This window comes from Lactuca serriola, chromosome 1 (assembly GCF_051521515.1).
Source record: "Lactuca serriola cultivar US96UC23 chromosome 1, Lser_US96UC23_V15, whole genome shotgun sequence".
Lineage (NCBI taxonomy): Eukaryota > Viridiplantae > Streptophyta > Magnoliopsida > Asterales > Asteraceae > Lactuca > Lactuca serriola.
Window position 1 is genome coordinate 23,708,356 of NC_136408.1, and position 14,897 is coordinate 23,723,252.

Below are 14,897 nucleotides of genomic sequence, written 5' to 3' on the forward strand. Positions count from 1 at the left end.
GGGGCGTATACCAATGAACTTGTCCAAACCACCTAAAATGGCAATACACTTTGACAGCTACAATCCTACTTCATGAATTTATTTAGAATTTAACTAATACAGGAAGCCTACATCAATTTGAGCTGCCGAAGGCAAAACCAAAAGCTATATCGAAGCCAAAATCAATGATAACCCCCACCAGCTATATTAAAAATAGCTTGATTGCAATAAATGAATTTTTTTGTTAATAGATAATAAACACAACTAGGGCACTCGGGTTACATCACATGTGCTACTTAGAAAGTTTCTATATGCCCCATTATCCATAGAAATCTTTGAACTTACACCACCTCTCAAATCTCCCAACAATGCCTCATGAATCACAAAAACAGAACACAACTAACTCTATAAGACTATAAATGTATATATGAAGCTAACCATAAAAACTTTGAAGTTCTACCTAAGCAACCCATAAAAATCAAACCTAAAAGCAATAGATTTTGAACTCAAATATAGAACAACTCGAGACTGGTCGTACTCTAGCAAGCCTTTCTACTACTGTAATCATCCTCCAACAGCCCACAATAAACAATCCACCTCCTGAAACAAACAACAATCAAACTCATTCAGAAATCTAACACAAATTGGAAATTAGATTGAGAACAAAAGAATCAAAATATGAGTCGAAGTCTCCAATTCAGAAATTGAAAACCTCGAAAAAAAATCAAACTCAGAATACAAGGAAGGGTAAGCAATCGAACTCAGACCATAACCACCACACACACACTGGACAATGAACACAAATCGGGTCTCCCAATCGTCATTGGTTATGCAGTAGGTTTTAAAGAGAACTAGAGAAATTAAAATAGGAATGAAATATAATGAAAAACGTACCCAATCGATTATCGATTAGAGACTTCTCGATCTTTGCGTTTTTCTAGACGTCGACATATTTGGCGATTACGTTTTCATTTGGCGCCCACACTCTTATATTTCGTAGATATGATGCCTCCAAGACACGAGACGCCGGTATATCAACATTGGACCAGTTAATGGACTAAATATTAGGCCGAACTCATATATACACTATCACTTATTGGATTAAATTTATGCCCACTATTTTTCTGTGCTGCCCTGGGCCATAGCCCAACTCGCCCATGTATTGGGTCGGGCCTGACTAGAGAGGATATAAATATTAAACATACGGGGGATAAAGATAATGGTTGAGGGATATGTGGACTCTAGTAACAACTCTTGGTTTGTATAAGAGAATATAAACATTATAACAGTCTTACTCTAAATTTTGCTTATGATAACAGTCTTGGTTTGGATAATAGTTTTTTTTTTTCTATTTTGAATGTATGACTCAATCACAGAAAGAGGGACAAGGAAAAACACGATCAAATCGATTGAATGTAGGTTATTCGGTGTAGAAAGAAAAATGCGATTAAAAAATGACTTTTCAATTTCGGGTCGGGTATTTAGAACCGAATAAGCCCTTATTTGGGTAACCCGGACCGAATAACCTGAGAACCGAATAAGCCTAATATAGATACCCAAGAACCAAATCGAAGTGCTTATTTAGGCCTAATTCGGTTCAGTTCATGTTTCCGGGACAAATTCTCATCCCTACTTGTGAATACTCACTAGACAAAATGATCGATACTCACTCCAACTACTTACCCTCTATTTATAATATCCCTATACCGACCTAACTAAGAAAATAACCAAACTGCCCCTGGTTAGCTACTTTATGACATACCTGTCACTTACTTCCTAACCTTTAACACAAGTGTACCAATTTTTTAGTTCTCGAGTTTATGTTTTCAAGCCCTAAATTGTTTTTCACATTGGTATAAAATTTATTTTACTTATTCATTGTGTTATGATGTTTGTCTTTTCAAGCCAAAAGAACTTAGTTTTTATAACTTTACATGGAATCATATAGACCATCCTAAATGTGGCTCTCTAATTGATTGTGAACATTGTATTGAATTAACTCGCATACCCAAATATGTATATATAAAGCTTGTGCTTGTGCACATGTATGTGTGGTGACAATGGTATATCTTCTCACTATGGGTGTGTTTGGCATGGAGCTTTTGGAAGCGTTTGGGAGCTTCTAGCTTTTAGCTTTTGACAAAACGCTCTAGTTTAAACAAAAAGTTTCGTTTGGCAGTACGAGCGTTTAGCTTTTAGTTTAAACAAAACGTTCCAAATCTAAAAGCTTCTTCATGTAGCGTTTAACAAAACGCTATTGAACTTTTGAAATCAATTTTCCTAATTACCCTTAAAAATATATTTATATATTTATTTGTTTATAATCAATTTTCGTTTTATATAATTTTATATATTTCAAAAGTTTCCAACTACTTTTGCCAAACACTCATATAACAAATAAAAGCTACAACTTCCGCTACCAGCTACCCGCTACATACTACCCGCTACCAGCTACCTGCTAACCGCTTCCACCTAACAACTACTTTTGTCAAACACGCCATATATCTTCATTTTCCTTGTGTGTGTGTGTGTGATGTTTTACCTCTTGAGATTTTACTGCATGTATGTTTAGTGCAAACAATGACAATGTACTTTATTTATTATTTTAATGCATGTATGTTTAGTGCAAACAATGACAATGTACTTTATTTATTTATTATAGCATTCTACTTATCTTGACTACCTTCCTGTTTTGATCTATATTTTCTATTAGTGAGTTCTCAGGCTGAACAATGTCGTGATATTTTTGCCTATGAAAATTTGGTGCCACATAGGCGCCACATAAGTTTTACCATTCTTGCTAGGGTGTGTATGGGGCGGTTTGGTTCGGTTATTGGCCAAAGCCGAACCGTAACCATTATGATTGGTTAATGCATTTTTGTAGCCATTGGGTATGGTTAATATTGGTTATGGTTAATGATTTTTTTCGGTTAACAGTTTTGGTTAATGGTTAATATTGGTTAACCATAATGTTCAAAACAATATAAATGGCGAAGGTATAGTGGCATAAAAAATGAAAAGAGAATACAAGAGATTCCTTGACCCCAATGTTTGTAACCTAACTTATACTAATAGAATAAAATATGTACCTTTGATACTCGGAGTGAGATAACATATAGTCACATTATATACATATATTAAATCTCCTCGTATTTAGGAACAGTGCTTGCTTTTCTGTGGTTCACATTTTGACCACCATAAAATTTTAGTTTCTCATTTTCACCAATACAATGTTGCAGTTTCTAAGCTTTCGTCCCTGTCAATACGATACATGCATCACTGTTAAAACGATTATCATTCCTCTTTGTCTTTGTCTTTCCCTTAATTTATGATTTCTTCTTGGTCTTTTCTTTGCTTCCAACAATTTTAGGGTTTGTCGGTGCAGTGATTGTTGAGATTTCGCAATGACGCGGACGGTTCACGGTTGTTTCGTCGCACCCAACCATCGGTTTCAATGTATCTATTTTGATTGCGAGTTGGGTAAGTTACCTCTGTTCTTCACATGTTCATACATGTTTTTTGATGTTTGGAAGTAGTTCTCTGTTCGATTATTCGATTTTGGGTTAGTTGTTTGTTTTTTCAATTTTTGGTTTCGGGCTCTACCGTCAGTCACTTTGTTTTAGGGTTGGGGTTACTTTATTGTCTAATTTGGGTCTCATATACATACTCGATTCCCACCTTCCACCATGGATTGCTTACCACCGTATCGACATTGGCTTTCATGTATGCTTATTGTTTCCATTGTTGAGCACACCAATGCAGAAAACTTAAAGTTTCATTAGTGAACTTTGAGAACTAAAATCATCAATGGTGCAACGAGAATATTGAAGTGAAAGATTGATTATCCAAAATAGTGGGTGGTGTCAGTGGAACTGCAAGTATGAATTCTATCCTGGAACTTCCAGTTATAACAGTTATAGGTCCTCAAATTACAAATTGCATTCCATTCCATCATGTTAATTTCTTCTCTAACTCTAATTCCGTCTAGTAATTTATTGAATTTATGACTACCGAATCCTTTGTTTGCAGAAGAATATGTCATTGAGGGTAAATAAATGCAGAAATGGCATTCTTCTGAAATTCGGCTGTCACCGGGTTCTGATCGTTGCCCAGCTTCTCTACACACCAATCTTATTTTCTTAATTTGGTAATTTCAATCTCTTATCTCCTTTTCATTTGTTAATTTTTGCTAACACTTCTACTTTTATTGTATAAAATAATGATCTTCATCCAATCAACTATTTATTTTCCAGTTGTAATTTCCATTGTATGTAGTTGTTGGTACCATAGCCAAGTGACTTTGTATGTTAATTTTGAATTTGGCATGGCTTTGACAGGTGGGATTTGGAAGGGAAACAATCACCAACTTTGAAGGCAATACTTAACAAGGAAACAATATGCTTCCTTCAACTCATCACTGTAATACAACTTTCATCAACCACAATCACACTCTGTCAGTTTGTGTTGTTTCTTTTAAATTTTACAAAGTTTTGCAATTTCTGACACAAGAAGCGATTATGGATTCAATTTAAACTTGGGAATTTCAAATACTTATGTTGGTGAAGGTTCAAGTGGAAATGAAAATTCAGAACAACCCCATTTGAATTACGTCCATCATGCTTGAATATTGCAGGTAACAAATAATCAACAAATCATATTACAAATTTAATGATTTCTTTTAATATTTTAATCGTATTTTGCTAAATTCCACCCATTTATGTTATGTTAAAGCATATGGAGAAACCTGTTTCAATGGCAGTAAACTATATGTTAATCTTTTGTCTTCATTCTCATTGTTTAAGTATGTATTGATTTAGCACTGAGTTTCTGCATCACTTGATAAATATAAACTAATTATTGTTTCGGAAATTTATTTCAAAAGAAAGTCACTTCTTTCCCTTGTGTATTTCCGCAAGTTTTGCTTTAATGTTATTTTTCTCTCATTTTCAGCTATTGCTATTCGAAATAAACTTGAGTCATTGTGTAGGGAGCTACAATGTCAGAACAAAATGTTAATGGCATGCTTTTAGTTTATGCACCGATTATTTTTATTCTCAAATTTAATAGTTGTAGTTTATTTATGTTTGTTTCAGCTTTACCAAATATATTCAACAAAACATTCCAAAACTTTGGTGGCTTATCTTTCCAATACGATTCTTTCGACATTATCAAATCATAAATTCATAATCAATTAGCTTTTTTTTTTCTTCTAAAAGTTGGATGGTTTCTGATGAATTCCTCTGAGTTTAGTATATATTTATATTTATATAAAGTGGTTATCATTTATTAATGCTAGAATAATCAAACTTAAGATCAAATAATCATTTGCTTATTCTTAGAGTGCTATCGGATTTATCACTTATACACTCCTTTGGGTAAGTGGGGACAAGTGATTTGTGTTTAATGTCATCTATGGCAGGTTCTTTATTTCCCTTTTTAAGGCTACACAGTGCGAGCAACGCCCAAACGCATTATTGTGACGTGGCACAGAAAAACGCTGATATAACGCAAGGAACACCGCCCCCGCCCGGCGTTATTAGGTGTTACGTTGGTGCGCGTTTTCGAGGCAATGGGAGGCAACGTCCGTTTTCCTCTCTTTTTCCTCTCTGTTTCTCTTCCTCATGATGGCGTCTTCTTGGCAGAACATCACCCCCTCTTTTCCCGTTTTCATGGCGTTTTTATTGCTTGGCCTCAAAAAACACAAATGGGTGTTGCCCACACCTTACACTCTAAGTATAGGGTACATAATAATTATTACATAACGTATTTTGCTTGTAACGAACCGGTGACAAAAATGCACGAAACAAAGTGACCCGTGGTTCACCACGGGTTCACTTACTAGTTCAAAATAAAAAACATTCAATAAAAATATAAAACATTAAAAAATTGACATTAATAATTTCATATATTGATAATTGATATTAACATTAAAATAAAGTCAAACATTCATATACGTTCAATTTGATTAAATCAAAAACTATAAAATAAAATAGCCAAACATTCATATTATGTGTTATTTGGACAAAAAAAAGAAAAAAAGCCAATCACTCATATACAGTAAATAAAAAAGACAAAAAATTCAAAAAAAAAATACATTTTTAATAAATCACAAAGTCAAGAAGAACCAAAAACTTAACTTACCTAGAGTTGTGATTATAACATAGAAAAATCCTTTGAAAAGAACTATAAAGTTAAAACAATTTTTGATTAGGATTAACGGTGTGAGAAGCCTCCGACTAGGATTACGAGTGTGAAGATTAAACAAATGGTGTATAATGTTTACAAATTATAGAATTAGCCGATTAGGAATTACAACATTAATCAATAATTTAACTCAATGCATGATTGGAAGATTGTGTGTCTCTGCATGATTTGTGTGATCAGTCTTTGATGGTTTGATTGCTCGTTCTCTCCTGATAATTTGATGATTAATGAATTATAAGTTTGACTATATTGTCTTATATGTAATCTGTAATCTTTATATATTTAAACATAAAGTTAGCGGTTCGGTTAATAATGGTTTGGTTAACCTATAAAACCATAACCGAACCGTTAGTTATCGGTTAACAAAAATTAGAAACCGAACCAATGGTTTTTAAAATGGTTCGGTTATATCGGTTAATATGGTTTTGGTTCGGTTTTTCGGTTATCATGCTCACCACTAATTCTTGCCAATATTTGCCTATGAATAGGGTGTGGTACCATTGTTGCTTACCAATAAAAAAAGGGTGTTAAATGAAAATATTGTTTAATTGTCTCTTCCTTATTGGTTATTAGTTATTACCGACGAGTTTTTCATCCGCAGATATGCACCGATCAAAATTACCGACAGCAACAAAAACCATCAAGGGGTAGCAAAAGCCATCGGCAACGCATGCCACGTAATATTACCGGCGGTAAAAGGCATGCCACACCGTGCAGCCTCAAAAGCATGGAAGCTGAAATTCTTACTCAGAAGAAGGTGAGCAATTACAATACAATGTGGGAGCTTTATTAAAAACCTTCATTATTTTTGTTAACCGGTTGTGGAACATATTTTCCTCTTTCTACCAATATGGCAATGTACTTTATTTTTTACCCATAATAACAATGTAGTTTCATTCTTTTTACCTATATAACAGCATTTATTGAGCATAACAACATCAATAATTTAACTCGAAACTTAAATATACTTTTAGCATCTCTTAATCCGTTCCTTTTTTTTAGATTTATCCTTTTTAATCCGTTACTAATAGACTATAACTCAGATCAACACAAAAGACGTTTTGTCTATAAAAAAAAGTATTCCCAGATTTCGACATGAATTAGCAAAGTAAAGGGAAATATAAGCTGCCTTTAACCTTCTATTAAAATATAACATTACATATAAAATCATCAAGAATTAGGCCTTAAAAGACACATCTTTTGTTTTCTCTTATTTTGCCTACATAATTGTAGTTCCACCATATGACATGAGAGATGCAGCTGCTGCTGCAGCTGTTGGAACAACTCCTGTTGAAACACCAGGTTTTGACAAATGCAGCAACCTGAAAAAAAAAATTCTATAACAAATTCATCACCAATAAATAATTTTATCTTTTAACATTTATAAAAAACAATAAAACCACCAAAACCAATTATCTCGCATCTTTCATAGTTTTCAAGATTCCAACTATGGGAATTTCTTTTTGACTTAATGCAAAGTAAACCAGGGAAATGAGGCTTTTCCCAATAAGTCCTACCATTTTACGAATTTGCCCTCGTTTAATTTTGGACACTTAATGGAAAAATTAAAAAAGAAAAGACTTACGGAGCAAGATATTCACAAAATGATGAGACTGAAGCTGCAACTTCACTGTAATTTTCAGCTGAAGCAGGTGCAGTGACTTCCACTAATTGAATGCCAGGTGTCACAGGAACAGCCTCATCAGTGGCATGTAATTTTAGCATCTTATTAACAGATGAAACTGTAACAGCTATTTGAGCACCCCTTTGAAAATGGAAAGCAAATCCTACTCTCAACAGCTCATGATCTAATTTATACCCCAATAAGTAAAACAATCGAAGCACATTTTTGCTCACTTTGCTTTCCACCATTGTCCTCACAAGAACTGATATTTGATCAGCACCTGCACCCCTCATTGAACCCCCCACATGTCTAACAGTCCTATAATAAATAAAAAAATCCCATTTTTGTAACTATGAAAAAGTTTATAAAAAAGGAAATTTTTTAAGTTTTTTTTATTTATTACCAAGTGGGCTCAGGCTGCTCAAGATCACATAAAAGTCGAACCTCTGATGCTTCAGAACCTATATGATTGATTGATTATGAACATTGAAATGAGAAGTTGAATAATATGTAATCTTGGGCATGCTTATGTGGTCAAGATTTAAAGAAAAGTAAAAACAAAAAAGGGGGGGGGGGGGGGGGGGGGCTTTTTTTGTTACATACAAACTGACCTAGATTGGGGCCACTTTTAAGGCATAATTCATGAATCCTTAAGCGTTCCCTGTGAACACCACAGAGGCCTTGAAGAAGAATCTCAAGGGCTTCAACATGCTGCAAAAGAAAATCCATGTCTGAAAATATTAACTTTTTTTCTTTTTCTTTTCAAGAGTTTGTGGAAAAATCATTATCACAAAGAATAGTCACAGTTACAGATATATTGATGGATATACACCTCTCCTTGCTCTTTGACATTGTTGTTCCTTGGAACAATGAAGTTACTGAATTAATTTATGTTTAGGAAAATATACCTCTAACATAGAAAAGTTGAATTCTTTACAATAAAAAGTGTCAGCAGAACATGTATATTGAAGGAAATGAAATCAAGAAGAATCATTTCTATAATTCTATTTAATCATTTTCACATTCAACAGTTCAGTGGGCATTGAACTCCAAATTCATTGTATGCCAACTTGGCATTCCACCTCAATTGTGGATTTAGGTAAGGAATATCAAAGGCTCATATTACGCCAATGTGGTACTGCTTAATAAGCACGGTTACGGTTAAATATATGAGGGTAGTTGGATAAAGAATTTCGATCGTTATTGTAGTTCAAGAGAAGAATGTATAATCAGGTGTTATTTGCATAAACAATAATAACCTGTGTTTCTATGATTCCTTGAACCACGCACTCCATTGGCACTTTGCTTCAACAGGTATACCAGTTTAGTTTACCTGTAAAATTGATTGAAAGAAGATAAAATTTTAGCCTCCGCATAGGTCGATTTCATGTTTCAATACGTTAAAATACCAGCGGAACGAGGTGACGTTCCGGAATTTCGATTCCCAAAATTGGGATCAGAGAATTCATTTCATATACAGAACCAAACAAATTCCCAATTCCAAATCTTGAATTCTACGATTCCAGTCACTATTAATAAAGCGGAATATACTTACCTGAAACGATGGAGGGGTTAAATTCTGCAGTTTGATTGGTGCTGCTGAGAGAGTAACAGAAAGAAAGGGTTTGTGTGTTTGTGAGAATGGGAGAATTTGGGGAAGATTCAAATATTTACTTTCAGGTCCGGAAGTAATTTATGTGTACGTCGAAGCCCACCCTTCAAAAAAAAAAAAGATTAATGTAATTAATATATGTATGGGAAAAGTGAGTGTGAGGCTTAGGTGTGGAACCATATAATACGATGCCGTTTTAGACGAAAATAAGGTTACGTGCATTTGATGAAAATAAAGTCAATTGCATTCACTTATTTTAAGCATTTATAATTTTATATGTTATTTTTTCCTTTATTGTCGGCTTCCATATATACTACGTCGTTTTCTTTAAATTATAAATTCACAGTCTGATTTCCTTGGTTTTTTTTCTCAAGCCCCAATTTTTCAATCTTATGCTCTTTTCCATCGATTTTGTTGTGGTTGCAGTAGTTATCACACGATTCTAAATCTTACTATTCTTCCTTGACAACGATATGGGTTTGCGATAATGGGTTACAAGTTCAGCTTCCTCCATGGCCGTCGTATTGCTCCTCAATCCTCATTTTATACAACCTTTTCCCTTATTTCGTCCTAGTAAGTTTCCCATGAAATTGAACGTTTACATTATATCTTTCTTCATTTCCCTGTTCTGATTGTAGGATTTAAAATGTTGAAAGACAAGACGTGGGTCCCCAATCCATTTCTTTGTCATTTGATTTTGACTTTTGTTTTTCATGTTCCAGTGGGTAGCATGTTATTGTGGTTTAACTTAGTAGTGGTTTGAATAGTTTGCAAAAAGTTACAGTAACATGTCAAAATTCTTTTTAATTTATGTGAAAGTTGTATTAGATTGAATGGCTTGTATACTAGCAGAAGGTAACTGACATTATATATCTTATAGTTCTTGTTTATTGGAATGCATAGTAGGTGTTTGATGTAATGTCTAAATGAAATAAGCCACTAAAAATACATAATGTAGCAGTTTATTATCTAAGTAAAGTGGATGTAGTTGAAATTATCCATCTTTTAAAAGAAATAAGCTACGAAAGTATGAAGTTTATAGTATGCAATGGATATTTCAATATGTTCGTTGTGTGTATATGCTATTTAAAAGTTTTCCAATTTCCATGACAGTCAAGGATGCTTCGTGAGGGAAGATCGTGCAAGAATCTAGGATGTTTGACAAATAGCCAACTTGAAGAACGAGGGACATGAAAAAACAACTGAAATTGATCAGAGTTGAAACTCGCAGCAACCCAAATTTTAGCTACTTCTAGTTTTTTAGTTGGCGGATTCTTATTTGTTAGCTTGGATTTTTTGTACTTCAAAATTTTTTCTAAATTCAGATTTTTTTAGTTGGTCGTTTTCTAAGGTAAGTTCTTTTCATTTGGGGAATTGTATAAAACAATTCTTATTGGTGCTTATTATCTTGTCAATTTCCTTGAGTGTTTGAATTGTATAAATTATAAACTTAGAATATTGTATATTTTTTTTAGAAATCAGACTCAGAATATTGTATTTAGTTATGATAACAAAGACCATAATATTTTCTATGTTAAATTTTATAACATTATTACTTGAACGAATTTTGATATATATTCAAAATTTCCAATTTCAAAGTAACCTGCTTACATTTTTTTACTGAAAGTAGCTACATATCCCTGCAAATTGAATCCTTAAATATGATTAAAGTCACAAATAAATACACATTTAATTCAAATGGCATATGGTTACTTTGAACGTACCTTTTGTAACCATTTACAAAGTCAAAAAAGACCAACATATAATAAACAATAAGATACACTAACTAATAATTTAATCTATATTTACATCAAGAGATAAAAACCATTAAACAAAATCTCAGGTGCATTCATTCATTAATATTCCATGTTTCTAAAAGCATTCGACGGATTAATATGTATATATATCTTAAAGTTGCATAAATTAACCAAAAATGTGTTGTAAGCTCTCTTTAAGGAAAAAAAATAGTGGTTTATGAGGTAAATTGATACCAAGCAGAAACCAAACACAATATGCACAAAGCACACATCCTCACAGCATCAACGAGCAACACATGTAGACAACAAAAAGAACCCATCCACCTGATTACACATTTTCATCGTTGTTTTTCTGCTACAGATTCGTCCACCTAATAATAATGAATATAAGTATGCTGTGAAAAAATCATGAAAAATCAATAAATATTACAATTACCTTTCTTTTAGGACATCCAGTGGCATAATGACCTGGTGTTTGACAGTAAGAGCAAGTTCTCTTTTTCTTCACGTTCTCTAAAGAAGACTTAATTCTAGTTGCATTTTTTGGACGCCCTTTCGTATTTGTCGGAACAATAGGATCACGGACAGATACAGATAACTGAGGTGTCATGTCTACTTGAGAAATTCCCTTGTAAGGACTTTGAGAAACATTCTCTAATGCTTTAGGATTTTTCCGAATCTTTTGATCTTCTAAAAAGTTTATCACGAAATTGTTGAATTTTTCTATCTCTGTAGGTGAGTCGCTTGCTTGTTCGATTGCTTTATCGCAGTTTGAACGAACACACCATAAAGTTAAGGCACTAACTCCATTTTCACAATTCATTTATTCTAGTCCAATGTTGCCATTACCCACCTTATACCTAACACTAAGTGTCCACCTTGGTAAAATATAGTGATCAGGAAGGTTTTCAACATGTCTTTTCTTCATCACGTAAAGGCTATGCTTGCATAATATCCCATATGTTTCATACTTAGCACATGAACACGTGACATTCACATGATCCATAAAACGAAAGATAACAATTCTCCAATGTCTTTTATCAATATTAAGTTGGCCAACCCTATATTTGATTTCTTTTGTGGTTTTACTTAAAGTCTCATGAGTTAAGTTACAATTAGCTTCTATCCATTCTTTTTTGAAAACCTCAAACATTTTTCTCGTATAAAAGTGACCTGCTTTTGCTTCTATCGAGTGAACAGAAGAAAGGATTGGACTGGAGTTCATGGTCTTAAAGTCTTCATCTTCTTCGGCAGCCCTTCGAGAGTCAACTGCTTTATCATATTGGAGTACAAATTCATTCAACATAGTCTTGGAATTAACAAATCCATCAAAAAATGAATGAATGCTCTCGCTTCTTCCACTTGTAGTCATGCCAGCAAAGAAAACATCTTTCAAGAAAGCTTTGGCCCAATGTATTCGTTGGTTATACATATCGTTTATCCAACTGTTACTTTCGATGTTATACTTACCGCGAATAACTTCCCAATTGGTTTCAAATTCTTCAATTGTATCACTCTTTACCCATTGTATATAAGCCTCTTTAAAATCACTATAACGGGCTACAAGTGGTCGCAGATGTTCCAATCCATGCTTCTTAATGTGCCATGCACAGAAACGATGGCGAGTGTTTGGAAAAACTTTCTTGATTGCATTACCCATAGCTTTATCCTGGTCTGTTATCATTTCCACTGGATACTTTCTAAACATACAATTTAAAAAATGCTCAAATAGCCATCGAAAAGTTTCTTCTTTTTCATTTTCTAGCAATGCACCACCAAACAATATAGATTGGCCATGATGATTCACACCAACAAACGGAGCAAATGGCATCTTAAACTTATTTGTCATGTATGTGACGTCAAACACAACGACGTCCCCAAATTTAGTATATGCCTCTCGTGATCTTCCATCAGCCCAAAAAACATTTTTAGGAGACCCATCTTCAAACAAATCCACGGCAAAATACTGGTTACTATCAACTAATGCTTTATCTTGGAAATGTTTGATCAGCCCATAAAACTCTTTACCTTTATATTGTTTACGTTGCTCAGATAAAACATCGGCACATTGCTTTGAGGTAACATCGACATCATATGAAGTTTTCATTGCATTTACAGCCTTTTTAATTTGACAAGGCCTCAACCCCGATTGACCTAGTTCCACCATAAGAGACTTACAAGCCATTGAACGGTGGATCTTCCCATGAGAACGATGTTTCATTACTTTGGTAGGAGTTGTACTCAAACTGTGATTGTGTGTGTCATTAAACACATCCACAAACCATTGCCCATCTTTTCCTTTTGATATTCGGAGCATTGCTTTGCATCCGGTCCTCAAATTTCTACGACGTTTCTTAGCCACCCCACATAAACTATTGCCCTTCAAACTTTTAAAGCCTTGTTTATTACACACATAGGTCTTCCGATAAGGCTCATTTGTGGTCTTATTTTTAAAGCTCCAATGAACACGTATACCGAATCCATGAAGAAAGGCATATTGGTTATAAAATGTATATGCATCCTTAGGTGTATTGAAAACCTTCCCCATAATATCATATTCATCACATGAAACATTCATAGTGTCCTCATTTACTCCTTCAGATTCAAATGTTGATTCTGAAGAAACATTTGCATCAACACTGTCGGTTGTGTGTGTTGCAAACGACTGATTCCCTACTAGGTTTTTTGAATTCATGATCTTAATTCTTATCTTTCTGATGTTACTGGATGAAATTCAACCTAAAATAATGCACCAAATTGGTCAATCTGATAATAAAGAAAGTTAATAGCTACTTTAACAGAATGTTGGTACCTGGTAATTTTGATAATCCATGAAATTGATGAGGATGAATGATAAAACAGGGTTCTACGTTGCTTAATCTAAAGAAAAAAAATATTTGTGATTACGGAATTCGAAGTTGAGAAGGAAACGCAGGTAAAATTGATAAGGAACGACAAAACAAAAAAAGATTAACTTTGTTCATACCTGGTCGTTTGGATTAAATGATGCAATTGATGACCATGAATTATAAAATAGAGCACTAGGTAGGTTACTTTTATAAAAGAATTAAGGATTCTGGCAATCGAAGTTAAGAAGGAATTATGGGTAAATGGAGAAGAATTTTAATATGAGTAGGATTTCATGGAAGCCGACAATAAAGGAAAAAATAACATATAAAATTGTAAATGCTTAAAATAAGTGAATGCAATTGACTTTATTTTCATCAAATGCACCTAACCTTATTTTCGTCTAGAACGGCATCATATTATATGGTTTCACACCTAAGGTTACATGTATTACAGCCTCACACTCACTTTTCCATATATATATATATATATATATATATATATATATATATATATATATATATATATATATATATATATATATATTAAGATTGTGAAAAATTTCAACAGTAAAATTGTTGAAATTTGTCCAACAATCGTCCCTCTTCTTTCCTTCCTTATATTTTTGCCGATTTCTATGATTTGTAGGGGGTGTTTTGTAATTTTTTTTCAGCGTGTCTTTACGTTGTTTATTGCTTCATTTTGTCGGTCGCACGTGTCAATCGATGGCCACTACTTCCTACTCCTAACACGGTGTCCTCCACCGTTTCTATTCCCCAATAACATTACTCCACCACATCTCCCCACCACCAACGCCTCCACACCTGAACACTAGATGCTTTCAAGCGTCTTCATCGATTGTGCTTCCCACCCC

The 14,897-nt window shown here is 33.8% G+C and overlaps 1 protein-coding gene, 1 long non-coding RNA gene and 1 pseudogene across 14 annotated transcripts; 1 reads left to right on the forward strand and 2 right to left on the reverse strand.

The window, feature by feature from the left end:
* The first annotated feature begins 3,151 nt into the window (after positions 1–3,151).
* On the forward strand, positions 3,152–10,774 carry LOC145074433 (uncharacterized). Of its 12 annotated transcripts, none has more exons than XR_013691910.1 (5): positions 3,152–4,126; positions 4,317–4,612; positions 5,399–5,560; positions 6,785–6,940; positions 10,533–10,774. It is a non-coding gene; the product is annotated as an uncharacterized LOC145074433 (long non-coding RNA). The 12 variants fall into 12 exon arrangements; XR_013692103.1 differs by lacking the exons at positions 6,785–6,940; positions 10,533–10,774 and having other exon boundaries at positions 3,159–3,459; positions 3,742–3,857; positions 4,009–4,126; positions 5,399–5,878; XR_013691873.1 differs by lacking the exon at positions 10,533–10,774 and having other exon boundaries at positions 3,155–4,126; positions 6,785–7,088.
* On the reverse strand, positions 7,293–9,515 carry LOC145074255 (mediator of RNA polymerase II transcription subunit). 2 transcript variants are annotated; one of them, XM_079020751.1, is made up of 6 exons: positions 9,363–9,515; positions 9,067–9,140; positions 8,419–8,518; positions 8,211–8,268; positions 7,769–8,125; positions 7,293–7,505 (listed from the first exon to the last, which is right to left on the reverse strand). In XM_079020751.1, the coding sequence occupies exons 2-6, from the start codon at positions 9,100–9,102 to the stop codon at positions 7,403–7,405; spliced, it is 654 nt and encodes a 217-aa protein (XP_078876877.1). In that variant the 5' UTR covers positions 9,103–9,140; positions 9,363–9,515; the 3' UTR covers positions 7,293–7,402. The 2 variants fall into 2 exon arrangements, with proteins under 2 accessions (XP_078876877.1, XP_078876821.1); XM_079020695.1 differs by having other exon boundaries at positions 7,293–7,520.
* A 740-nt stretch (positions 10,775–11,514) lies between the features above and the next one.
* Positions 11,515–13,730, reverse strand: LOC145052530 (protein FAR1-RELATED SEQUENCE 5-like; annotated as a pseudogene).
* Between the last annotated feature and the right edge of the window lie 1,167 nt (positions 13,731–14,897).